At 38.6% G+C, this 27,857-nt stretch overlaps 3 protein-coding genes and 1 long non-coding RNA gene across 7 annotated transcripts in view; 2 read left to right on the top strand and 2 right to left on the bottom strand.

Annotated features, from left to right (window-relative positions):
• Positions 1-6,293, bottom strand: part of LOC126932161 (uncharacterized) — a 35,061-nt gene extending 28,768 nt beyond the window's left edge. The window contains exons 1-2 of the long non-coding RNA XR_007718125.1: positions 5,834-6,293; positions 3,936-4,005 (exon numbers count right to left, since the gene is read on the bottom strand). This is a non-coding gene — a long non-coding RNA (uncharacterized LOC126932161). The remainder of the gene's footprint in view (positions 1-3,935; positions 4,006-5,833) is intronic.
• Positions 1-27,857, top strand: part of SPATS2L (spermatogenesis associated serine rich 2 like) — a 1,108,221-nt gene that overhangs the window by 537,381 nt on the left and 542,983 nt on the right. The window lies entirely within an intron of this gene.
• C12H2orf69 (chromosome 12 C2orf69 homolog) lies at positions 6,172-22,507 on the top strand. Its single transcript, XM_050750728.1, has 2 exons — positions 6,172-6,672; positions 19,304-22,507. Exons 1-2 carry the CDS (start codon positions 6,337-6,339, stop codon positions 20,126-20,128), a joined length of 1,161 nt encoding a protein of 386 aa, XP_050606685.1. The 5' UTR covers positions 6,172-6,336; the 3' UTR covers positions 20,129-22,507.
• Positions 20,796-27,857, bottom strand: part of TYW5 (tRNA-yW synthesizing protein 5) — a 28,648-nt gene continuing 21,586 nt past the window's right edge. For 3 of the 4 annotated variants that reach the window (XM_050750730.1, XM_050750732.1, XM_050750733.1), the window contains one exon: positions 26,225-27,543. In XM_050750730.1, coding sequence (XP_050606687.1) covers positions 27,287-27,543 — 257 coding nt within the window. In that variant the 3' untranslated portion in view covers positions 26,225-27,286. Of the gene's footprint in view, positions 20,883-26,224; positions 27,544-27,857 lie in introns of those variants that run through there. The other variant, XM_050750731.1, reaches the window with a different exon arrangement.

The following is a 27,857-nucleotide window of genomic DNA, read 5'->3' as shown; positions in this document are numbered from 1 at the left end:
CTCCCAAGTAGCTGGGATTACAGGAGCGTGCCACCATACCCGGTTAATTTTTGTTTGTATTTTTAGTAGAGATGGGGTTTCACCATGTTGGTCAGGCTGGTCTTGAACTCCTGACCTTGTGATCCACCCGCCTCGGCCTCCCAAAGTGCTGGGATTACAGGCATGAGCCACCGCACTCGGCTGTACCTTATTTTTTATTCACCTTGTGCTTAAGTTCAAAGTTCTCTGAATTCTGATGGGTCTAGCGTGAGCTTGGGTATGGTTGTTTTAAAATATGTCTACAAGAGTTTGGATACTCCTCCCCTCAAGAGGTAGAGCCTTTTCAAAAGGTGGAAGGTAATTCTCCTCCCCTTAAGTGGACTTGGTGACCAGGTTTTAATTAGTTCCTCTTCTCGCCAGCCCTATGTAATCACTAATGTAACTTCTGAATCTATAGATACTCAATTTTTAGAGCACTAATAAAAATGGACTCATATAATATGTAGTCTTTTGTGACTAGCTTCCTTCACTTAGCATGTTTTCATAATTCATTCATGTTGTAGCTTAGATCAGTATTTAATTACTTAAAAAAAATAGAGGCAGTGTCTCACTATGTTGCCCAGGCTGGTCTTGAACTCCTGGGCTCAAGCAATTCTCCTGCCTCAGCCTCCCAAAGTGTTGGTATTACAGGAATAAGCCACTGTGCCCAGGCTAATTCCTTTTTGTTATTATTGATTAATATTTTATTATTCAATAAATCAATATATTGTATGAATATATGACATTTTTAATTCATTTATCAGTTAATACACATTTGTGTTGTTTTTACTTTTTGGCTATTACAAATAGTACTGCTATAAACATCTGTGAACAAGTTGCTGTGTGGTTATATATTTTCATTTCTGTTGAATATATACCAAAGAGTAGAATTGCTGGGTCACATGATAAATCTATATTTAACATTTTGAAAACTATCAAACTGTTTTCTAAAGCCACTACACCATTCTTATGAGCAATGCATGAATACCCAACTTTTTGTTGACATTTTTTATTATCTGTCTTTTTACTGTGACCATCCTGGTGGATATAATGTGGTATCTCTTAGGGTTTTGATTTGCATTTCCCTAGTGGCTAATGGTATTGAGCATCTTCTCATGTGCTTATTGTTTATTTGTATATCTTCTGTGAAATGTCTATTCAGATCCTTTACCCATTTAAAAAATTGGGTTTTCTTTTTATTACTGAGTAGTAAGAATGGATTTTATGTTTTGGATATAAATCCTTTAACCAATGGTATAGTTTGGAGGTTTGTCCCCTCTGAATCTCATGTTGAGATGTGATCCCCAATGCTGGAGGCAGGATCTAATGGAAGGTGTTTGGGTCATGGGGGCAAATCTCTAGCCAATGGCTTGGTGCCTTCCCTATGGTAATGAGTGGTTGTAGGCTCACATGAGATGTGGTTGTTAAAAAGAGCCTAGGATCTCCTCCCTTCTCTCTTGCTACCTCTCTTGACATGTGACATGCCAGCTCCTTTTCTCTTCTGCCACGGGTAAAATCTTCCTGAGGCCTCACCAGAAGCAGATGATGGTGCCATGCTTCTTTTATAGCCTGCGGAACTGTGAGTCAAATAAACCTGCTCCGTTTTTTTAAATAAATTACCCAATTTCTGGTATTCCTTTAGAGCAATATAAAATGGACTAACACAACCAATATGTTATATCCAAATAATTTCTCTCATTCTGTGGGTTGTCTTTTCATTTTCTATTGGTATCCTTTGAAGCACTAAACTTTTTCTAATTAGATAAAAGTCTGATATGCCCCCCCTTTTTTTTTACTCTTGTGTTTTTGGTGCCATATATGAGAATATGAGATCAGAATTCCAACTGCCTCTTTTGCAAAAATGTTTAAGCTGACCCTAAGATGTATATGGAAATGCAAGGAACCCAGAATAGCCAAAACAATCTTGAAAAAAATGATCAAAGTTGGAGGGCTCACATTTCCCCATTTCAGTACTTACTACAGAGCTACAATAATCAAGACAGTGCATATTGGTATGAGGATAGGCATGTAAAACAGTAAAATAGGATTGAGAGTCTAGAAATAGACCTTAAATTTACGGTCAAATGTTTTTCAACAAAGGTGCCAAGATAATTCAATGGGGGAAAAAAAAAGCCTTTTAACAAGTGGTACAGGGCCAACTGCATAGACACACACACACACACAAAATGAAGTTGGACCCCTTCTTCGAAGCATTCAAAACTCAAAAGGGGGTGTAGAACTAAATATATGAGCTAAAACTATAAAATTTTTAGAAGAAAAAAATAGGAGTAAATCTTCATGACTTTAGCCAAAGCCTTCTTGATATGCAGTGATTTGCATTTTGAGGAAGTAGGTCTCTAATAAATTATATACCACAGGAACAGTGTACATGGTGTTGCTTAGCTGGTGAAACTAGCCAAAGAATAAGCTTTCAGATCCCCAAATGCTCCATTCTCTAATTTTTATTTTATTGAGCATTTTGGGACCCAAATTATATGCTAGAGTGGCACACCTCATATGAAGCCTGTTCCTCTCAAGGCCCAGTTTTGGCAAAGAAGCTTATTAAAACACAAAAAAATACCTGTTCAAAACCAAGAATAATTTTTTAAAAGTAAAACTTTTTAAATCTCTTAAAGAACATCAAATGTGATCCAATTAAAATCTCACAGAACTTCTTAAAATCATTTCCACATTCTTTTCCCTCTCAATTGCTCACAGAAAGTCACATTTAAGGGGTTTTGCCCTTTTATTTTATTTTATTTTATTTTTTTAAGACAGACTCTCACTGTGTTGCCCAGGATGGAGTGCAGTGGAGCAATTTTGGGTCACTGCAACCTCCGCCTCCCAGGTTCAAGTGATTCTCCTGCCTCAGCCTCCTGAGTAGCTGGGATTACAGGTGCCCACCACCATGTCCAGCTAATTTTTGTTTGTTTAGTAGAGATGGGGTTTCACCATGTTCACCAGGCTGGTCTCAAACTCCTGACCTCAAGTGATCCACCTGCCTCAGCCCCCCAAAGTGCTGAGATTACAGGTGTGAGCCACTATGCCCGGTTTTTTCTGTCTTGTCTTTTTCTTCCCCCGATCTCCTGCCTTTCTGTATCCAGTCATTTCACCTTTTAGTAGAGAAGTTGTACATTTGTGGCCCATAGGCCAAATATGGTCTATATGTGCATTTAATACAGTGTTTTGCAAGCAAATTTAATTAGTTGTCAACATTTACAAGTTGGCAAATGAAACATAAAAATCTGTATCTGATTTGTGTCGAGAAATCTCTTAACAAGTTTGAAGGTTTAGCAAAATGTTGCCTTCATTTTACAACTGGCTAGCAGTGAACAGTGACTGCCTTCTTCAAATATGACATCTCTCTAGTTTGCCAGGGTTTACATTCCCCATTGTTTACTTGTGGCCAATTTTACTATTTATAATATAGACCTGGCCCCTGTAGATATTGGAGTTTGTGCCTTTTAATGCTGTCCTTTCCATTGTAAATTAGTCTTTCTCAGATTCCTTCTAATTTTGCAACTTTTCTATTATATTGAATAGCATTAAAAAGGGAGAGCTCAGCAGGATCCCTTGAGAACTCTCAAGAGTCCAGAGGCGAGCTATAGCCTTTTGGACACTATTAGCATTAATCTAATCCCTGTGCAGAACCCTTACCAGTTAGAGAAGAGAAAACTCACACAACTGATTAGAGTAACTTTCTGGGACCTCTTTCTGGGATGGAAAACCAGCTCTGAGAAAAGGGAGAATGCTGGGCCATCTGTGCCAGTGTTGTTAGAAAAGCAGTGATTTACAAAATTGGTCTCCTAGAAGAAGACAGAAGGGATGGAGACAGAAAATAGATATTACAGTAATATCAAGGGGATCTGTGAGAAGGAATTGCAGTGGCAATGACTTGCCATAAATGACATACATACCTCAGTGAATCAATTGAGAGCTGTTACTTTCTCTGGAGGTGTCTCCTATAGGGCTGTACAAATCCCTTGACTGTAGGGAAACATTTGTGCTAACTTTAGTCTGTTTCTTTACTCTTTAAATCCTTACTGGTATTTCTTAAAGACCTTAATTATTTTAGCAATACTGAGACAACTCTGTAGTATTTAATATTTGCTACAATTTTCCTTCTAAAACACATTCTCCATCCTCTTCAATAAGAATAGATTTCATTAAGGCAGGGCATGGTGGCTCCTGCCTGTAATCCCAGTACTTTGGGAGGCCAAGGTGGGTAGATCACCTGAAGTCAGGAGTTTGCGACCAGCATGGTCAATGTGGAGAAACCCTGTCTCTACTAAAAAAATACACAAATTAGCTGGGTGTGGTGGCACACGCCTGTGATCTCAGCTGCGAGGGAGGCTGAGGCAGGAGAATCACTTGAATCTGCAGGGTGGAGATTGCAGTGAGCCGAGATTGTGCCACTGCACTGCAGCCTGGGCGACAAAGCAAGACCGTGACTCAAAAAAATAAAAATAAAAATAAAAATAGATTTCATTAAAAGGTCAAGCTAAAAACAAGACCACAAATCAAAAGCTGCTTTTGCAATTCATGTACATGTTTGGACTTTTAGATAACATTTCAGCAATTCTCTATCTAACAATGGAAAGTAACATGTATGCAATTGGCAAAACAGAGTGAAGTCAGGTTGCCTAAATGTCATTATATACTAATTATTGTATAATTAACCTCTACTTGTTTTTAACCAGTTATTTTAGAAAGCAGCAGATCTCCTTAGTAATTAATTTTTGATTGATAACAATATTTTGATGTCAGATGGAATGCAATTATTTAGACCAGAGTAGGTTAGCATACTAAATCTATATATATCTATATATCTATATAAATATATATAAATCTGTATAAATATCACTAAGTCTATATATATAAAAAAACATATTTTATCATTTGCTCATTTATGTCTACTCCAAGCCATTTGTTAATATTTGCATATGTAGACCAAAGAAAACAGTATGTGTGCTTAAATACACATATATAAACTCCGAACAATTATATACAAAGTGCTTAGATTTCTGGCCTATAGTAAACCTTCAACAAATGTTGGCTGTAGTTTTTGTAATTTTCATTAATATTCTCTTTACAGTGCTTTGCCTCACAAGTACTTGCATCTCATCCTCGCATGCACACATTTCCCTGTTTTGTTTGTTTTTGGTTTATTTTTTGAGACAGGGTCTGCTTCTGTTGCCCAGGCTGGAGTGCAGTGGTGAGATCACAACTCATCGCAGCATACAACTCCTGGGCTCAAGCGATCCAATCTCCCACCTCAGCCCTCCCAGTAGTTTGGACTATAGGCATGCACCACCACGCCCGGCTAATTAAAAAAAAAAAAAAAAATTTAGTAGAGACAAGGCCTCCCTATGTTGCCCAGCCTGGTTTCAAACTGCTGGACTCAAGTGATCCTCCGCCTGGCCTCCCACAGCGCTGGGATTACAGGCCTGAGCATACATTTCCCCAAATCTTATTCCTACTCAACTGGACACAGATAGTTGCTGGACACACATGACTTTCCTACACTGTTTAGTTTTTGAAAACCTCCAAGTAGCAAATCTCATAGGTTGCAAACACCAAGTAATGCGTAGTGCCTCGCCCCGTTTTTTCCTGTCCTAGACCATGTGCCCTGTTCCCCGCTACCAAGCAGAGATGAATTAGCTTCATATCTAACCGCAAATTCCCCATGAGCATAGAGATCTTCGTATATCTATAATAATTGTACTCAGGAAACTCAGGGTATGAGGAAAGAGATTCCCTTCCTTCAGGGCATGTAGACTTCCCACGGAATCCTCGATAGGTGAGAATTACTCACATCTTTGGGACTGTCTCCCTTTTAAGGCCCGAAAGACCAGATAAATCTCAGATGAACCCACAGAAACAGGGAGCTTGGTATACTCAAAAGTCTATACGTTTCGTATTATTGAAGGGCGACCTGCGGCCGCCCTTGCTGCTGCGCATGCGCTGCAACTGCCGCTCGCTCTAGCCGGGAGTACTCAGTTCAACTCTGCTCTTCGCCGACTCGTCCCCAGACTTCTGTTCGAACTTCCCGGCCACGGCAAAACCCACCAATCACAAACGCCCTTCCTCAAGCCACGCCCACCGTCTTCTCCGGGATCCCAAGTCCGATTTCGCGCACACCCCTCCCTTCCTTTCCTTACGCACGCTGCGCGCGGTCGTGGGCCTCTGACGTCGTCGCCTCAGCGCCGGCTCCCGGCCGGGCCGCGGCCGTCGACCGTTGGGCCGCTTGCTGAAGTCCCTCCCTCAGGAACCCCCCCGCCACCCTCCACCTCCGAACCGCTCTCGCAGCGGCGACCCATGTGGGGGTTCAGGCTCCTGCGGTCGCCGCCGCCGCTGCTGCTTCTGCTGCCGCAGCTCGGAATCGGAAACGCCTCGTCGTGCTCTCAGGCCAGAACCATGAACCCGGGCGGCAGCAGCGGCGCGCGATGCTCCCTCTCGGCCGAGGTGCGCCGCCGGCAGTGCCTGCAGCTGTCCACCGTGCCTGGAGCCGATCCGCAGCGCAGCAACGAATTGCTCCTGTTGGCGGCGGGCGGGGAGGGACTGGAGAGCCAGGACCTCCCCGGGGACCCGGCGAAGGAGGAGCCGCAGCCGCCGCGCCAGCATCACGTCCTCTATTTCCCTGGGGATGTGCAGGTAACTCGGGGCCTGCTTGGGTATCTGTTCCCTCCTCTCGTGTATACGGACGCGGTCACTGGATTCTTCCCTCGTAGCTGCTGCCTGGTTCCTTTCCTTGCCTGAACACACCCACACATTCACTGAGGGTGGCTCTTCCCTTACTCCACGAAATCCAAAACCGTGGCTTCCACGCCCCTGGCCCCCTTTGTCCATAGAACCCCATGGGGAAGGTGTCGGACGAGGGCTACGATTTCGAAAGAGCCAGCTGTCGGTCCAGGCTTCCAGGAGGCGGAATTTGAGACAGGGAATGAGACGCATCTTGTATATTCATTCTATAATTTGGTTTTTCAGAGGACCCTGTGTGTGTGTGTGTGTGTGTGTGTGTGTGTGTGTTGGGTAGGGGACAGAGATGGCTTTCAAATTAAGTTAGCACGTAGTGTTTAGAAAACGGTGGCAGTAATTAAAAATCAAACATTATGAAGGTACGACACCCAGTAACCCTAAAAAAGAGTGGGGATGGCAGAAAAGGGATAATGATTATTAAGCGTGTCAATGTTTTGATGCTCACCTCATTTTGTACATTTGCATGTTATGTTTATTATTTTATAGCTGCAGGCAAATATCCGTGGTTATGTTGCCCTGAAAACTGGGTCTTAATCTAAAGTTGCATTATTTAATATGGTAGCCATTAGCCGTATATATATAGCTATCTGAATTAATTAAAATTAAATAAAACTAAAAATCCAGTTAGTCATGTTAGCTGCATTTCAAGTGCTCAGTAGCTACAGATGGCTTGTGTGTACTGTATTGGACAGCACAGATATATAGCATTATCATAGAAAATAATCCAACATCATAGAAAGTTCTAGACAGGTAAAGCTAGAATATAGCTAGGTGTAATTTCTCTTTTTTGTTTTTTTGAGACGGAGTCTCGCTCTGTTGCCCAGGCTGGAGTGCAATGGTGCAGTCTCGACTCACTGCAACCTCCGCCTCCCCGGCTCAAGTGATTCTCGTGCCTCAGCCTCCCAAGTAGGTGGGATTACAGGCGTGTGCCACCACACTGGGCTAATTTTTATATTTTTAGTAGAGATGGGGTTTCACCATGTTGGCCAGGCTGGTCTCAAACTTCCGGCTTCAGGTGATCTGCCCACCTTGGCCTTCCAAAGTGCTGGGATTACAGGAGGCGTAGGTGCCACCACACACTGGGGCTAATTTTTATATTTTTAGTAAGATGGGGTTGTCACCCATGTGCCAGGCTGGTCTCAAACTTCCGGCTTCAGGTGATCTGCCACCTTGTGCCACTGCGCCCGGCCTAGATGTGTTTCTTATACTATGAAATTACAATCGTTTATTTTCAAAATTGATGCCTTAAAATGACATACTTAGAAACTTTGTGCTCTGAGTCAAATAATGATTAAGATATATATGTACACACACATACACACACACACACACACACACACACACACATATATATAGTATTTTCTTTTGCCCTCAAAATAACTGACTGGTTTAGTTGACTGCTAATAAAAACTGGAAAAAAAAAAGAGAGAGAATAAAGAAAAAAAACAACTAGTACTTAGATTTAAGAGAAAAAAAAGTCACTTACTGACTTGGTGCCCTTGTGGCTCAGATTGGGAAAATAGCATGTGACATTTCTGACTATCAGAATAATTTTGTGGAACAATTACTGCATGCATTCCTAAAATAATGATGATGATAATGATAACATTTATTGAGCACCTCCTAAAGTGTTTTAAAGTGTGCCAGCCAAGATGTATAGTACAAGACTTCAGAGGAGGTCTAAAAAGTCTTACATGCAGTTTGAGGCCAGATTGCCTGGGTTTGAACCCTGATTTAGAACTTTATATTTAGGTATAAAGTCCTTGGACAATTGTTACATCTCTCTGTATTTCAGGTACTTCAAGTATAAAATAAGAATAATAATTTATAAGGTGTCAATGGAGATTAAATATGTGAATACTCAATGAGTTCTGGTCCCTTCTCGTCTCTCTGGTGACTTTAAAAAGTATTGGAATATCCTAGTCGTCTGTTCCTCCACGTTTCCTCTGTCTGTGTTCACTCCCTTCAGTCTCATGGCTTTACTCACTACCTGTACACTGACACCCCTCAATGTTTGTGTATCTAGCCTACACATACTCCCCAAACTTTAGGCCAACCAGTTATATGCAAGATTATTTCCTTTTGGATATTTAATAGATATCCTAAACCTAAAATCTCTGGATCTTCACCCCTGTGCAGTCTTCCTCATGTCATTAATGGAAACTTTACCTTCTCAGTTGCTCAAGATAGAAATCTTGAAGTCATCCATTAGAAGTCTTTCATACCTCATATCATCAAATCTAATGGCTTCACCTTTTCAGTGTATCTAATCAGAATAACGATTGAAAAATGTAAGTCAAATCATTCCACATCTGCTTAAAACTGCAATCACTTCCCATGTCACTCAGAGTAAAAGCCAGAGTCCTTCCTGTTAATGTCCTGTCCTGCAAGGCTTTTCATTATCTCTATCTTTTCCCACCCTGTTACCTATCTGACTTGGTCTCCTTTTTCTGTTTACTTTTCTCCAGCCTCTCTGGCTTTCTTGGTGTTGCTCAAACATGTCAGGCACACTATACCTAAAAAGCGTTGTGCATACTGCCTGCAGTAGCCTTCCAAGTAGATGACTTGTAGGTTTATTACCTCACCTCTTCTGGGTCTGCTCAAGACTCTGCCTCTCTGAGACCTTTTCTGACCATTCTGTGTAATAATCATAGTATATATAGGCTTCCTATAAACTTTTCTTCTTTATTTTTACCCATTGCATTTACTATACTAGTTACTTTTCGTTTTGAGTTTTGTTTGCCTTCTGCCACTAAAATATAAATAAGCTCATGTCTGTTCACTGATATAATCTGTGATGCTTAACAGCGGCATGTAGTAGGTGTGCAGTAGATGACATGTTGTATAAATGAGTATTTGTGAGTTGCTTTGAACAATGCATGAAGTACTTGAAATGTGTTGGCTATTATATAAAATGCTATTAGGCTGATTTCCTCATCTGTATTTTTGTACTTGATTCTTTTGAGCCTAATATTTATCCTGATGAAATTTTCGCTGTTAAATACAGCCCATCTTTTTATTGTGTTGATCCTTTTAGAATGCCTATAGACATTCTATTTTATTTATTTATTTTCTTTTATTACTATTTTTTACAGAGACAGGGTCTCACTGTGTTGCCCACTCCTGTGTTCAAGTGATCCTCCCGCCTCAGCCTTTTAAAGTGTCGGGATTACAAGCATGAGCCACCACACCTGGCTGAGCATTCTTGTTATAGCTTTATTCTTAATTTGAATAAATATTGAACAGATTAGGGATAAACAGAATTTTATAAGATAGTATTAGAAGCTTTCCCTATCTTTTTTTTTTTTTTCCTTGAGATGGAGTCTTGCTCTGTTGCCCAGGCTGGAGTGCAATGGCATGATCTTGGCTTACTGCATCCTCCACCTCCCAGGCTCAAGTGATTCTCCTGCCTTAGCCTCCTGAGTAGCTGGGACTACAGGTGCGTGCCACCATGCCTGGCTAATTTTTTTTAATTTTTAATTTTTTTATTTTTAGTAGAGATGGGGTTTTACCATGTTGACCAGGCTGGTCTCAAACTCCTGACCTCAGGTGATCCTCCCATCTCAGCCTCCCAAAGTGCTGGGATCATAGGCGTGAGCCACCACACCTGGCCTGAAGCTTCGCCTGTCTTGATACTGTTTCATTATTTGGTGTTAATTGGAACTGGTTTTTCATATGATTTTAAGTCCTCCTAATTCCTATTAACTTCTTCATGTTCCTTTTGCAGTCATGTTTTGTTGTATGTCCTTTTTTAAAATTCTATACTTGTCCTTTATCATTTGAATTACAAGAAAGCTAAGGCCATATATATTAGTCCATTCTCATGCTGCTAATAAAGACATACCTGAAGCTGGGTAATTTATAAAGGAAAGAGGTTTAATTGAATCAGTTCCACAGGGCTGGGAGGCCTCAGGAAACTTACAATCATGGCAGAAGGGGAAGCAAATGAGTCCTTCTTCACATGGCAGGAGGAAGGAGAAGAATGAGACCAAAGTGGGGGAAGCCCCTTATAAAACTATCTCATGAGAACTCTCTCAGTATTATGAGAACAGCATGAGGGTAACCTCCTCCGTGATTCAGTTACCTCTCACTGGGTCCCTCTCACAACACATGGGGATTATGGGAACTACTATTAAGATGAGATTTGGATGGGGACACAGCCAAACCATATCATTCCACTCCTAGCCCCTCACAAATTTCATGTCCTTACATTTCAAAACATAACCATGCCCTTCCAACAGTTCCCCAAAGTCTTAACTCATTCTAGCATAACTCAAAAGTCTAAGTCCAAAGTTTCATCTGAGACAAGGCAAGTCGCTTCCACCTATGAGCCCATAAAATCAAAAGCAAGTTAGTTACTTCCTAGATACAATGGGGATACAGGCATTGGGTAAATACAGCCATTCCAGATGGGAGAAATGGACCAAAACAAAGGGGCTACAGGCCCCATGCAAGTCCGAAATCCAATTGAACAGTCATTAAACCTTAAAGTCTCAAAATGATCTCCTTTAACTCCATGTCTCATATCTAGGTCACACTGATGTAAGAGCTGGGCTCCCATGGCCATGGGCAGCTCCACCGCTGTGGCTTTGCAGGGTACAGCCCCCCTCCAGGCTGCCTTCATGGCTGGTATTGAGTGTCTGCAGCTTTTCCAGGCACACAGTGCGAGCTGTTGGTTTATCTACTATTCTGGGGTCTGGATGACGGTGGCCCTTTTCTCAGCTCCACTAGGCAGTGCCCCAGTGAGGAAATGTAGAGCCCCACATTTCTTTTCCATACTGCCCTAGCAGCAGACTTCTGCCTGGACATCCAGGTGTTTTCATACATCCTCTGAAATCTAAGCAGAGGTTCCCCAACCTCAGTTCCTGACTTTTGTGCACCCACAGGGCCAACATCACATGTAAGCCACCAAGACTTGAGCTTGCACACTCTGAAGCAACAGCCTGAGCTATATGTTGGCCCCTTTTAGCCACGACTGGGACACAGGGCATGAAGTTTCAAGACTGCACAAAGCAGCAAGGGCCTGGGCTCAGCCTACGAAACCATTTTTTTCTCTTAGGCCTCTGGGCCTGTGATGGGAGGAGCTGCCCTGAAGATCTGTGACGTGCCCTGGAGACATTTTTCCCCTTGTCTTGGTGATGAACATTTGGCTCCTCGTTACTTATGCAAGTGTCTGCAGTCTGCTTGAAATTCTCCTCAGAAAATGGATTTTTCTTTTTTATAGCATCGTCAGGCAGCAAATTTTCCAAACTTTTATGTGCTGCTTCCCTTTTAAATATAAGTTCCAATTTCAAACCATCCCTCCCAAGGTCAAAGTTCCACAGATCTCTGGGGCAGGGGCAGAATGCTGCCAGTCTCTTTGCTAAACCATAACAAGAGTGACCTTGGCTTCAGTTCCTAGAAGTTTATTATCTCTGTCTGAGAGCACTTCAGCCTAGACAAATCACTATCAGCATTTTGGTCAAAAGCCATTCAACAAGTCTCTAGGAAGTTCCAAACTTTCCCACATTTTCCTGTTCTCTTCTGAGCCCTACAGACTTCCATCCTCTGCCTGTTACCCAGCTCCAAAGTCGCTTCCACATTTTCAGGTATTCTTATAGCAGCACCCCACTATCTGCAGTACCAATTTACTATATTAGTCTATTCTCATGCTGCTGATAAAGACATACCCAAGACTATGTAATTTATAAAGCAGAGGTTTAATTGTCTCACAGTTCCACAGGGCTGGGGATGCCTCTGAAAACGTACAGTCATGGTGGAAGGGGAAGCAAACATGCCCTTCTTCATATGGTGGTAGGAAAGAGAATGAGAGCAAAGAGAGGGATGAGCCCCTTATAAAACCATCTCGTAAGAACTCACTGTCACCAGAACAGCATGAGGGTAACTGCCCCCATGATTCAATTATCTTCCTTTGGGTCCCTCCCATGTGGGGATTATGGGAACTACAATTCAAGATGAGATTTTGGTGGGGACACAACCAAACCTCATATCCATAGTATTTTGTATTTCTCTAGGTATCTATGTTTTTCTCATCTGGCAATAATGATTCTGAAGGGAGATCAAGATTTTTTTAAAGTAGGTGCTTTCCATTTTGAGTTATCTTTTTAAAGCCTTGGGTATATAATTATATGTATCCCCTTTATTTTATTTTTATTTATTTATTATCATTATATTTTCAGACGGAGTCTTGCTCTGTTGCCCAGGCTGAAGTGCAGTGGTGTAGTCTCGGTTCACTGCAACCTCCATCTCCCAGGTTCAAGCAATTCTTGTGCCTCAGCCACCTGAGTAGCTGGGATTACAGGCATGTGCCACCATGCCTGATTAATTTTTGTATTTTTAGTAGAGATGGGATATCACCATGTTGGTCAGGCTGGTCTCAAACTCCTGACCTCAAGTGATCTGCCCACCTGGGCCTCCCAAAGTGCTGGGATTACGGGTATGAGCCACTGCACCCAGCCCTTGTATTTTAAGTAAGAGTACAATTTTGTGAATTTTGACAAGTGTTAGAATTATATAACCACCATACTCATGTTGTAGAGTATCTCCATTCTCCTAAAAAGTACCTCTGTGCTCCTTTATGGTCAGTTTTCTTTTTCCAACCACTAACCTGCTTTCTTTCACTATAGTTTGTGCTTTTTCTAGAATTTTGTTATGGTCAGTTTTCTTTTCCCAACCACTAATCTGCTTTCTTTCACTATAGTTTTTGTTTTTTCTAGAATTTTGTTAATTTGTCATATGGTATGTAGTCTTTTGTGTGTGACTTGTGTCACTGTTTAATACTTTTGAAATTCATCCATCTCGTTACCTGTATCCATAGTTTTTTTCATTTTTCTTTTTTTTGTTTTTTTGAGACAGGGTCTCGCTCTGTCACCTAGGCTGAAATGCAGTGGCGTGATCATGGCTCACTGCAGCCTCAACCTCCCAGGCTCAAGCGATCGTCCTACCTTAGCCTCCCAAGTAGCTGGGACTACAGGCATGCACCATCACACCTGGCTAATTTATAAAATTTTTTGTAGAAACGAGGATCTCATTATGTTGCCTAGGCTGGTCTCAAACTCCAGGGGTTAAGTGATCCTCCTGCCTTGGCCTCCCAAAGTGCTGGGATTGCAGGCATGAGCCATTGTGCCCAGCCAGTAGTCTGTTCCTTTTATTTACAGAGTAGTATTCTATGTATGGATATATAATTTGTTTATCCATTCAGCAGTTCATAAACATTTGAGTCAATTCCAGTTTTAACTCTTTAAAAATTTTGCTTTCCTAAAGGTTAGAATATATAGATGATCATGCCCTAAGTAGTATGTCCTGGTCATGTACCTTGGAGCTTCCTGTACTTTATCAGGCAGCTCTCTTAGGCTGGACCCTGTTCTGGTCATTCTAGCCTGCTTACCTCAGATGTGCCCTTTATGTTTATAATAAACAGAAATTTATTTAGCTCATGATTCTGGAGGTTGGGAGGGGCCTGCATCTGGTGAGGGCCTTCTTGCCCTGTCATCTCATGGTGGAAGGCAGAAGGGCAAGAGAGCACTAGGGAGTGGGGGAGGGGAAGGAGAGGCCAAATTCATCCTTTTATCAAGAACCATTAATCCGTTCATGAGAGTAGAGCCCTTGTGACCTAATCACCTCTTAAAGGTCCCACCTCTAATCATAGTTGCTTTGGGGATTAAGTTTCCAAAACATGAACTTTGGTGGACACATTCAAACCATAGCAGAAGTTTGCTCTGCTCTAAGGGCAGAACACTTAGTTTGAATCTATGATTTGTCTAAAAACTCTTGGAGACACATGTCAAGATTTCCTAAAAATCCTTTGTTCCTTACTTCAATAACAGTTTGGAGTGGCTCTCTGATTTTTTGCAGGTCAGCAAGCATCTAACTGTGGAGTAGTAAGCATTCTTTAAACTCTCAAGAGATTCTCTTGTGGCCTGCCTCACTGGGGATGAGAAGCATGGCCTTTCACCCCTTACCTCTTATGGGGATAGTGCATTGCATTCCCAACTAGGATAAAAACTCTCTTGAAAGAAATCTCTCTCTTTCCTTAGTCTTTAACCTTTTCTGTAGATTGGCCATGGGTAACAGCCTTGGTTGCAGAACCAGTTTGGGCTACCTTTTTGTAACTTGTATAGGGGTGTCTGGTGCCTCTTTTTAGAATATAAAAGTGTGTTTCCATTGTTCTCAGATCTGGGCTTTGACACACAGTAATGATTCCATCTTTACATTTTACTGCATACAGTTCCTTAGAATAAGCATTCTACTTCCTCTAACTGTGGAACCCGGGGCTGAGCAAGGAAAATATCACGTTTCTAGATTTAGAGCACCTTCTATGTGGTAGGGACAAAACTGAGAGTCATAAAATCTAGGTTCGTTTTGGCTCATTAACTAAATAAATATATAAATAACTGTAGTTTCTAGGACCTCAGGTTCCTTAACTATAAAAAGGATTTAAATGAGCCCTTCCAGATGTAACTGCCTATAATTTCATGATAATTGTATGTATCATTAATTATAAAATAATTGTGCAGAAAGCAATAGCAGAATCCATAAAAGGTCAAATGATGGCCTTCTAGGAATTCGCATTTTTTTTTTTTTCAGACGGAGTCTTGCTCTGTCACCCAGGATGGAGTACAATGGCGCAGTCTTGGCTCATTGCAACCTCCACCTCCCGGGTTCAAGTGATTCTTCTGCCTCAGCCTGCCGAGTAGCTGTGACTACAGGCACGTGCCACCATGCCTGGTTAATTTTTGTATTTTTAGTAGAGATAGGGTTTCACCATGTTGGCTAGGATGGTCTCCATCTCCTGACCTCGTGATCCGCCCGCCTTGGCCTCCCAGAGTGCTGGGATTACAGGCATGAGCCACTGCACCTGGCCTGGGAATTAGTATTTTTAACATATATGGCTCAAACTACTAATATTAGTGAAATATAACTTAGGAAGGAATTGAACATCATAGTGGGAAAATTATCATAGGACATGAACAGAAAATTAACAAAAGAAAAATGAAAACTGCCAGTTAACAATGTTTAACCTGATTGGGAATCAAAACATGCAAATTAAATCAAAAGTAAATCAAAACATGCAAATTAAATCAAAACATGCAAATTAAATCATTTTATCATAGTAGCAAGGATTTTTAAAAATTGATGCTAATAGCCATTAGCATTAAGGATGGGTAAAGATGTGGGAAAATAAGCACTCTTATGATTCCAGTGAAAGTGTAAATTAGTATTAACCTTAGATGTTTAAAAATTATGATGCCAGTCTATATTGATATGGAACCATGCCTGTAATATATTTTTAAGTGAAAACTATGTATAAGCTTATTGCTTGGTGGGGGAGAAGAATGCTCCCTTGTATACGTACTTGAATATGTGTATGCTAGAGAAAACTGGACTGCTAGACATCAGAATTTTAATAATGATTATTTTTAATTGGTGGTTATATGGATGATTTTTCTATCTTACCTATACCTTTGTATATAGACTGAATTTTTGTAGTATTTACTAGTTTTAATTTTTAAATAGAGAAAATGTGCATATTGCTAAAAGTTCAGATTATTTAAGGTTTTACATTGAAAAGTAATTCTTTCACCCCATTCCCTCCAGTTGCCCATTTCCCTCCAAGGCTGCTACTGTTAGCTATATATACACACACACATATATATATATATATGGGACTACAGGGGCACACCACCACACCCTGCCAATTTTTGTATTTTTTTTTTTTTTTTGTAATAGAGACAGGATTTCACATGTTGCTCACGCTGGTCTCAAACTCAAGCAGTTTGCCTGCTTCTGCCTCCCAAAGTGCTGGTATTATAGGCTTGAACCACCGCCCCCAGCCTCAGGCTTTTTTTAAAAATACAAATGGTTGCATAGTGTACTGGATTTTTTAGCCCTTATTTTACAACCCATAGGAGTAGGAGTACTCCTAGAGCTGCCTCATTCTTTTGAAGCAGAGATAAATATCCTTATACATATTTATTTATGCATATATGTAAGTATATCAATGAGATAAATTTCTCGAATTACTAGGTCAAAAGGAGAGTGTATTTAAAACTGATAGATACTGTGTATGACCATTAGAAATTAGGAAAACTCACATCATTTATCTTATTTTTCTCTCACCCTCTATATCCAGTCCATCTGCAAATCCTGTTGACACTACCTCCAAAATAAATTCAGGACCTGACCACTTCTACTACTCTGGTTCAAGCTGCCTTCTCTTATCAGGATTTTATTTCAGTAACCTTTTAACGGTCTCCTTGCATCAGCTATTGCCCCTTCATTATTAGGAGCCAGAGTAATCTTTTCAAAGCATGTATTATATCAGCCCTTGGCTCCAGATCCTTTCAGAGCAAAAGGCAAAATCTTTGTGGTGTCTTATAAAGCCTGGTCAGCACCTCTCCTCTTCCCTAAACAATCTCTCTGCCCTCCTTTGTGATCACGTTTGATACTGTTGACTCCTCTGGAGCCACACTGACCTCATTGCTGTGTCTGGGTTATGTTCAGCAAGCTCCCACCTCAGGGCCTTTTGCAGTTGTAGTTCCTTCTGCCTGAAATACCCACGTGGTTCACTCTCTGAGTTCCTTCAGGTCCTTTCAAACTATCACTTTATGGAGAAGCCTTTCCTGACCATTCTGTGTTAACTAATAATTTTCTACCTTCTCCAAAACCTTGTCTTCCTTTTCTCCTGCTTTACTTATTATGTTCCGTTGTACTTACTACCATCTAATATATATATATATATTTTTGAAATGTTTCCAAGCTATAAGTCTAATATGTTTTGAACTGTCCAATATGGTAGCCACTAATCACTTGTGGCTGTTGACTACTTAAAATGTTGTTAGTCCACTTGAGGAACTAAATTTAATAGAGGAACGAAATTTTTAACTGTATTTAATTTCAGTTAATTTAAATGTATATTAAAAAACGGATACCCAGTTCAGTTCATGGAAAACTTTTAAGTATATTTGGAACAAGTTGGGTATGTGAGTTTACTTTTTCAGCTGTAAATTTTATGAGATTCAAATTCAGATCAAGTATTTCTGATGAAAATTTAGCATCCAAATTGAGATGTACTATAAGTATGAATACACACTGGATTTCAAGCACTTAGGAAGGAAAAAAGAATGTTAAGATCCTCCAGTAATTTTTAATATTGGTAACATGTTGAGATTGTGATATTTTGTATATATTTAGCTCAAGAAAGAAATTAAAATTAGTTTCACCTGTTAACTTTTTACTTTTTAAAATCTGGCGCTTGAAAATTTTAAATGTGGCTCATGTTTTATTTCTGTTGGACAGTGCTGCTCTATTTACTTGTGGAGTTGTTTGTTGTGTGTATCTCTGCAGTAGAATGTGAGCTCCATGTGAACAAGGGTTTAGTCTTTTTTGTTCCCTGCCCAACTGGTAGGTATCCAGTAAATTTTATAGAACAAATGAGTAAATTTGAATGAATCTCCCCCCCAAAAAAAAGTCAGTATGAATAAAATTAAAAGTTTATATGTACATCCTAGGACCTAAACAAAAAGTTATGGTTAGTATATATAGAATGCTTATAAATAAGGTGTAAATACAAAAGGACAAAGGAGGCTGGGTATGGTGGCTCATGCCTATAATACCAATACTTTGGGAGAATGAGGTAGGAGGATGGTTTAGTCCAGGAGTTTGAGACTAGCCTGTGCAACAAAGTGAGATCTTCTCTCTACAAAGAATAAAAACGTTAGCTACATGTGATGATATGCACCTGTGGTCCCAGCTACTCGGGAGGCTGAGGAGGGAGGATTGCTTGAGCCCGGTAGGTCAAGGCTGCAGTGAGCCATAATCAATGCCACTGCACTCCAGCCTGGATGACAGAGCGAGATCCTGTCTCACACAAAAAGTGGGGAATGAGGGGCAAAGGATATAAATAGGCAAGAATAGAAATCCAGACTTAAATTACAAATATTCTTTGACCTAGTTTTTCCATATCTAGGAATTTAAGGATATAATCACAGATGTGTACAAAGAGTTTTCTATAATGTTTATTGCAGCTTTGTGTATAATACTAAATTTGAAATTGAATGTACTGTTCAGGTTGCTAGAGAAATCCAAAGAGGGAGGGGTATAGAATGGCAACTTAGGGAAATATTTTAAGATTCTGTGTTGGTCAGAAAGTCTATCTAGTGAACCAAATTTATATTTTCAGTTGATGTGTTAGGAAAATTGATTATATGTATATACTAAAATAAAATTTGTTAAACATTATCTATAACTCTTCAAAATTAAATTTTTAAAAACTTTTTACTGTTCCATGTAGGTATATCTTATTTCCTTGTCTCTTGATAGATTTCAGGCGTAAACTGAAGAAGTAATTGGTTCAAAAATCTTATTACTAGAAAGTAATGACAAATTTATAGTTTTCATTTCTAGTGTATATTAACCATAGGTCATTGTAACATCCTTTCTCCACAATAAAAATGGAAACTGTTTTGTGGAAATCATTTTATGTAAATATGTATTTAATACTTATTTCATCTTTCTTACCTTTCAGAATTACCATGAAATTATGACTCGTCATCCTGAGAATTATCAATGGGAAAACTGGAGTCTAGAAAATGTTGCTACCATTTTAGCCCACCGGTTCCCCAATAGTTACATTTGGGTGATAAAATGTTCCCGAATGCATTTGCACAAATTCAGCTGCTATGACAATTTTGTGAAAAGTAACATGTTTGGTGCCCCAGAACACAATACTGACTTTGGAGCTTTTAAGCACCTTTATATGTTATTAGTTAATGCTTTTAATTTAAGTCAGAATAGTTTATCAAAGAAAAGTTTGAATGTTTGGAATAAGGACTCCATAGCATCTAACTGTAGATCCAGTTCTTCTCATACTACGAATGGTTGCCAGGGAGAAAAAGTGAGGACCTGTGAAAAGTCTGATGAATCTGCCATGAGTTTTTATCCACCATCACTAAATGATGCATCTTTTACTTTGATTGGATTCAGTAAAGGTTGTGTTGTTTTGAATCAGTTGCTTTTTGAATTGAAAGAAGCCAAGAAAGACAAGAACATAGATGCTTTTATCAAAAGCATAAGAACAATGTATTGGCTGGATGGTGGTCATTCTGGAGGAAGCAATACTTGGGTTACTTATCCAGAAGTCTTGAAAGAATTTGCACAAACAGGGATTATCGTTCACACTCATGTAACACCTTACCAAGTACGTGATCCAATGAGATCTTGGATTGGAAAGGAGCACAAGAAATTTGTTCAGATACTTGGGGATTTTGGTATGCAGGTGACTAGCCAAATTCATTTTACAAAGGAAGCTCCTTCCATAGAGAATCACTTCAGGGTTCATGAAGTATTTTGAGATTACAGGTATATTAATGAACTTGTTCACTGGAAGAACATAAGCACTTTGAGTGCTATAAATTCAGATTATGGGATGTAATTCATACCTGCATTGTCAGTTTTGGGGTATGGGGGGAAGCACACATTCCTAAAATGTGAGTGTAATGTGCAATAGTATTTTTTGCTTGTGAATGTGAGCAGTTATTAATTTGGATTGAGTTAGAATTAGTTAATTTGAAATCTAACAAGGTGGTTTGTAATAATCCTGAGGAGATATAAGACCCTTAAAAATGGAAGTTACAATGTAGTTCTTATAAAAGGTAACTAAAATTGTTACTGTTGGAAATAACTGCTTTCCTGAGTAATGTTTTAAACTAATTTGGTGACATTTTAACAGTAACTAGCTATTTTAAGTGGAAATATTTTCATTTCTCTTCAAACAAAAGCAAAGGTACGATGCTGTTTTCTCTCATTTTGGAATAACTGTACTCTGCCTCTTGTGTTTTTGTAAACTCCTTGACTCATTCTTTAATGTGTCACCAAGTACTTTTCTCATGAGAGTCAACATATATTTGTTTCCAGATGTCCAAAAGTGTACAGTAGTGTAAAGGTGGTTTTTAAAAACATAGCCAGTTGTGGTGGTGTGTGCCTTTAGTTCCAGCTACTCAGGAGGCTAAGGCAGGAGGATTGCTTGAGCCCAGGCTGTGGTTCACCATGATTGTGTTTGAGACTAGATATTGCACTTCAACCTGGGCAACATAGTGAGACTTCATCTGTAAAACAAAATGAAACAAAATTACACTTAAGCACTATTGTTTAATTTTTAATTGTCAGTTTTTTATTATTTTGGATAAGACATTCGGGGTTTCTTGAATCTTGGCCAAAAACCAGTTGTTTTGGAAAATTGCTTTAAATTGAGCATATTTATGTATATTGGATAAAAATGTACTACAGAGCAAATTTCAAATTTTTCATTAATCAGTCTTTTTGAAAGGATCAACTTGGATAAAATAAATATATAAAGCTCTATTTGTTAGAGCTCTATTAAAAAGGAAACAGATTCCATAGATCTAAGTCAGTGTTTCTCCAGAAGCATGATTTTGTCTGCCAAAAGAAAATAGCTCTCTTTGGCCAAAATGCAAAATTACACTGCTATAAGAAAAGTTACAAGGGAAAGTTTGAAGACACAAATGATTTAATTTTGGCTCAAAAACTGAATTTGCTTAACACTGCTACATAATTTGGGTGAAGTTTCCTTCTGCCCGTTTTTCTTGACCTAGATAAATACACTTTGAGAAACCCAGATCTAATGAATGTCAACCAACATTGACATTGTAATTGGGTGATTACAATAAAAGGTGAGCAGTTTGTTGTTTATTAATAATTAGCTTTTGCAGGTCATGAAATAGCAGGGAAGTAACATGCTGCTTTAGGACTAAAAAAAAAAAAAAAGACACTGAAGCTTAATACCTTAATGACCCAGAAGACCTAGATTTATAAAGCCATATAGAATAAAAATGTTAATTTCTTGGTTTCTTCCCAGAATTATATTTTAATAACTCTATAAATACATTCCAAATATTCAGAGACTCATGAGAAAGGATTCTTAACAAATGCTTAAAAATAACATTTTTTTGGTGTTTTAACACTTAATTTTATAAACTGCAGAACAGCATCGCTAAATGGTTTTTTTTTTTTTTAAAGACAAAGTAGTAGTATGTTGCTTCAGTTTCTTTAAATACCTCCTGTTTCTTTTGAGACCAAAAATTCCCATGAAGGAAATAAATCAGCCTGATTTTAACATTTTACATATTACATTGCCTTTAAGCACTATGATTGGATGGCTTTTTTTCTATTTGTTTAATAATCCTTGGTTAAATTCACATGTATCTAAAGTAAAGTAGCTGAGTTACTGAATTCTATAAGGGGAAGAAAAAGCATTTATTTTCACATGATTAACTGAAATGGAAAAGTAAGACATTTAGCAGAATTCATTTAAAAATAAAATAATTTTTAAAAAATCAGACATATTTAAAAATCTGGGTTCTTTGTCTATCCAGTATGTGAATGCTTAATTATAAATGTTACATGTTGAATGGATATTAAGAGTAACTCACCAGGCACCCAAAACTGCCATCATAGCAAAATGAGACAATATTGAAAAGAAAAAATATTTTCTGGAATGAAAATATGTTCAAATTGATCCATATTCAGATATTTTCTATTTAATATTTCAGATTGGTCCTTTGTCCACATGTAAAACTTATTGTAATGTTAATTTATACTTTTGGTTTGTGCCTTTGTCATGAGTTGAGAAAAGTAGTCCTACAAATAATGTGAAAGTTGTTACCACCACAGCATGAATGTATAATTGTATTAAAATTGATCATCCACAGAAGTTTGTTTGGATGTGCTTTATATTATTAGCATTGTTAAAACTTCAGATTATTTAAAAGGAAGCCATTTCTGTCTACCCTGCTAGGTTGGGTTTGTATATAGTAAGTCCTCACTTAACATATCAGTAGGTTCTTGGAAACTGGGACTTGAAGCAATATAACAAAACTAATTTTTTTTCTCATTGTTTTAACTAGATGACAATGAACAAAATGTTGAGGACCTGCTGTTTGTCCTTTTGTTTAAAGTCACAGTTTCTTAAGAACTTGTGCACATTAAGTGAGGACTTACTCCTATGTCTTTTCATTATCCTCCATGTCTTTTCAAATGAGCAACTTTGAACCTTTTTTGTACAAATACATATCTTCTCCCTTTAAAATTGCACCATAAAAATTTGCACTATATCCACTTCTTTTATTGGATTTCATAGAGAACAAAACCTCTAACAAGTTCATCCTTTTCTCCTTTTGGTGCTAATCATCTCAGTGATCTGTAGTTCTGTAGTCCTTTAGCTTCTTACAAGACTTGGTTAGGGTATGGTGTAATCTATTTTTCATTTCATTCATGTAATCTAAGTAACCACCAAGGTCAAGGAGGGTAGGCAATAAGGATATAGGACAGACAATACAAAGTCCCAGCATGTTGGTATAGAAATGTTTTTAATACATTAAAGCTTATGAGGTAAAATACAAAACAAAAGGTAGTATTCATAAAAGAGCTATTTTGTTTTATTTCACTTGAAGGTCTTTAAGAGAAACAAACATAAGAGGAGATATAGACAGACCTCATCTGTAAACTCATGTGCTCTTTACAAAGGCAGAGACCCAGCAGCTTTTAAGCCAGTTAGTGGTAGAGCCAGGCAGAGTCACCAAAAAAGGTCATTTTAGTATCCTGTTTAATGGAACTTAAAAAGACTACATCACACACTGGGGCCTGTCGTGGGGTGGGCAGAGGGGGTAGGGATAGCATTAGGAGATACACCTAATGTAAATGACAAGTTAACGGGTACAGCACACCAAAATGGCACATGTATACATATGTAACAAACCTGCATGTTGTGCACATGTACCCTAGAAGTTATAGTTAAAAAAAAAGAGAGGACTACAACTTAGGTATGTTTAAGACACCCAAAAACTTGTGGCTTGTATGCTTGAAACAAGACTAAGGTAACACCAGAGATGCATGGGTGACTGCCAATCTATGTTAGTTCCTCCTGACTACATCTATTTTTTAGCACTGGGGAAAGGAGTCACAGCAGCACAGTTCCAATTCCATCCAGGCCTGCCTTCCAGCTTCCTGCATTTTTTTTTTTTTTTGTCAACTCCTTTGATGTCTGTTGGCAACTTTTTATAGGTGATAGAAAAGCCGCCTTACTAAGGTTCTTTCCAAATGTTCACATAGCTGCTGTTCAAAAGGATGAAGGATACAAAGTAAGTTTTGTTGACTTTGTTTCCTTTGACTTGGTATTTCATCAAAGTGAGTTAGAAATTAATTACAGAACAAATAGAATTCTAATGTATTCAAATACCAAGACAAATAATATTATGGAAATGCTAATAATTATACTCTGCTAAGTTTTGTTTTGAGACAGAAGAACTTGAACTCCTGGTTTCAAGTGCTCCTCCTGCCTCAGCCTCCCAAGTTGCTGGGACTACAGGTGTGGACCACCACTCCCAGCTCTGCATATAGTCTTCTTTTTTTTTTTTTTTGAGACAGGGTCTTACTCTGTCACCCACGCTGGAGTGCAGTAGCACAATTCCAGCTCACTGCAACCTGCACCTCCCACGCTCAAGTGATCCTCCTATCTTAGCCTCCTGAGTAGCTGGGACTACAGGCGCACACAACCACACCCGGCTAATTTTTTGTATTTTTAGTAGAGACAAAGATTCGCCACATTGCCCAGGCTGGTCTCGAACTCGAGTTCAGATGATGCGCCCACCTCAATGCATATAGTGTTTTTACAACGTATTTTGAAAGGATAATGTAAACAAAAGTCCAAATAATACAAAACTGCAGATTCCAATCGGCCCACCTAGTTGAACCTCTTCTTAGAGGCGTAACTATCACTGGTTTCTTGTGCATCCTTAGAGATAATTATATGCATATGCAAATAAGGTGTTCACACACCACGTACCTTGTTTTACACAAATGACAGTACAGTTTCAAATATGTTTTTCATGTAACATATTTAATTCTTGTATTATTATTAGAGATGGAGTTTCACCATGTTGGCCAGGATGGTCTTGATCTCCTGACCTCGTGATCTGCCGGCCTTGGCCTCCCAAAGTGCTGGGATTACACAGGCATGAGCCACCGCACCTGACCCATCATTACTTTTATTTTGAATCTTGTCTGTGTAGCAAGCAGTGCTGTGAGAAATTTTGTTGGCAGAGGAAAAAAATTCCATTTTGCATCAGGTCAAGTCCCCAGACTAGTCAAAGAAAAGCTGTGTAATCTATTCAGAAGTACTGGAGAGGTGCTGCACATTAGGGAGAAAGAATGGAGAGTTACTGCTCACAACTAATCCCAGTTTCTATCACCCATAGCTATGTGAGCCCAGACAATCATTAAGCAATCTGGGTTGGTTAGATGGCTTCTAAGATCTCTTTCAATAAAAAAGTTCTAAGATTCAGAAATCCTGAGAAGTTGCGCTAACATACACTGTATAATATTTTATACGTTAAAAACAAACATCTCATTTGGTTAACCCAGTAGGAAAAAAAGATTATTTTGTATTTGAAATAAACAGACCCTAATATTAAAAATTATGACCAGGGAAATAATTTTAAAACATCCCAAAGGAAAGTTCTCTAACTTTCTAAATAAAAATTAATACTGCAACAAGAGCTACCTCAAATCTCTCAGCAAAGAAAGAATATAATTAAATAGAAGAACTAGCACCAGTCATCAACTATGTGCCTGCCCTTGAACTATCTATCTGCATTTTTGTAGTTCTGTTTTAAAGATGAGGAAAATAAGGTTCATAGATAAATGTTATTTTGTCTCAGGTCATACAGTTTGCTTCTCCATTAAACAATCAATTAAGATGAATATTCAGTGCACAGACTGTTTTATTGATACTTCCAAGTTTTCTACATGACTGGATTTATACTTTGTATCAATTATCTTGCTGGTTAAGATAAAAACAAGATTTATTAAAAACCATAAATACTGTGTAAACTAAGGAGAGTTTTGTCTTTTTCCTTACTGAAGGACAAGGAATCATTAAAGAAGTTCTTTGCTTTGCTTAATGAAGATCAAAATGTGGTAATTAAATTTGCCTAATATAATCACTCCTTTTCTGACAAGACTTTTTTCACTTTTATTCACCTGAGTAACTTGACCTGTTTCCAAAGACACCTAGGAAATTCAGAATGTTTTATATGCTTTTCCTTTCTTATTTACTATAATTTATAGGACATGAGTGGATGGATTCTCTTCAATAGAGAAAATGATTTTCTCTAATTAAAATGCACCAAATTGATGTACTAAGAGATTGCTTTAGATGAACACATTTATGTTCAGCGAAGATTATCTGGTCTTCAATGACACTGCAATATAATTACTAGGTACAAAAAAAAGCAGAGATCCACACACAATGGCTCACTGTCTTCAATGACAACACTTTTAGGATCTCATTTATTCATTCTTTAAGTAATTTTTTCTTTTAAAAAAGGGATAAGTGGAGAAAAAAGTTGGGAAATCTTTAATTAGGCTAAGGTTTAGACATAAGTATAAATTAAAACATTTATTTTCTAACACTTGAAAACCAAAAAAAAGACAGACCTGACATACTGGGTGGCAAGAAAAGTCAAGATCAGATTAAACATTTGTTTTGGACTAATCACAAAACTAATAATCCAAGTCACTATCATCAAGTTCAGTCGATCTCAGCTCTGATTATGCATCAAAACACCCTATGAGGTCTACTAAGTTCCTATACCAAATCCCAAACACGAATCCGTCTACAAAGTTGGGACCTAGGTATCTGTACATTTTTTAAAGTTCCTCAAAAAATTCTGCTTCTAGGCAAATGTAATAAATATTGTTGGTTGCTCATGTTTTTCCTATCAGAACCAAGATTTTTTAAAAAACTATCCTTTCTGCCCCCATATATCCCTCATGTGGTCTCCACTTCTACTCTCAGCTCCAGTGGACCTGACTGCCGTAAAGGTTATTCCAGACTCTTTGCCAGTGACTGGCTTAGGGATGGACAGGTCTAAGTTACTTTAGAGCAATGAGACCTAAGGATATGGAAAATGAATTCTGGGAAAGCTTTCTCATATTAGGACGGGGCCCCTGGAATCCAGCCTGACTCTTCCGCTGCATGTAAATGAAGATGCACAAGGCTCCAACTGCTACTGGCAATCATCCCATGACCACGAGGGTAGCCAGCCTTAGGATGATGCCAATGTTGTGGTTGAAAAGGGGGTGGGGTGTGGAGACGGGCTCCCAAGGTTCTTGATGACATTACTGAATCACTGGATCAGAAACACTGCAGCCCATTCTGTCAATAGATTTCATGTATTGTGATTCAATATATTTTCTTACTGTTTTTAAGTCATTTTAAGTTGGACTTTTAGTGGTCAGCATCTGAATGTTAAATAGTGGTCCGAGCATAGCATTCTTTAATTATAACAATCTGTATCAAGTAGAATGCACACAAATACCCCTTCATACTTACATAATCTGTAAATCTGATGTATCTTTCCTATTTTAACAAAATAATTTATATCGTTATACCTTACTAAAGTGTTGATGTACATTGCATTCACTTCATTATTTACTCAGAGTTCTTGCTGTAGGCTTTGTCTTGAATGTGTAGGACCATTCGTCGTGCATAGAAGTCCCTATATTCCTCTGGTAATTCGGCCAGTGTTTTCAAGGCTCTGTCCAAAATTTGTGCAGCTCTTGATGCTGCTGTAGGATCTTTGTTTCCATAGGTATCTGTCTTATCATAGCATTCAGATGGAAGGTGCTTCCAAAAGATATTCACTCCCACTCCAAACTCTTCAGAAATTACATTATGGAACCATAAAGCTGGAGAAAGTTTAAAAAACAAGTTAAAAATAAAACCTACAGTTTAAAAAAAACCCAAAATGTCAGTGAAATATCACGAATTGCATATAGCCAATGTAAGAAATAATTCTTGTAACCAGATCCCTTCGTTAGCACACTCCAGGCTTTTAACAGAATCATTTTAACTTTTATGAATTGCCAACAAATTTAAAGTGTCAATAGCACAACCCTTACTTTTAAAACCTTTAGAAATAGCAATTTTTCCTTTAAACTTGAAAGACATAATAAAGATATATTTGTTTTGCAGTTCTCTAATCTAGGGCTGTGTTTTACTT

Source organism: Macaca thibetana, chromosome 12 (genome assembly GCF_024542745.1).
Source record: "Macaca thibetana thibetana isolate TM-01 chromosome 12, ASM2454274v1, whole genome shotgun sequence".
In the NCBI taxonomy this organism is placed as follows: Eukaryota; Metazoa; Chordata; class Mammalia; order Primates; family Cercopithecidae; genus Macaca; species Macaca thibetana.
Note: the sequence above shows the minus strand (reverse complement) of the source record. Positions and strands in the feature narration are given on the sequence as shown.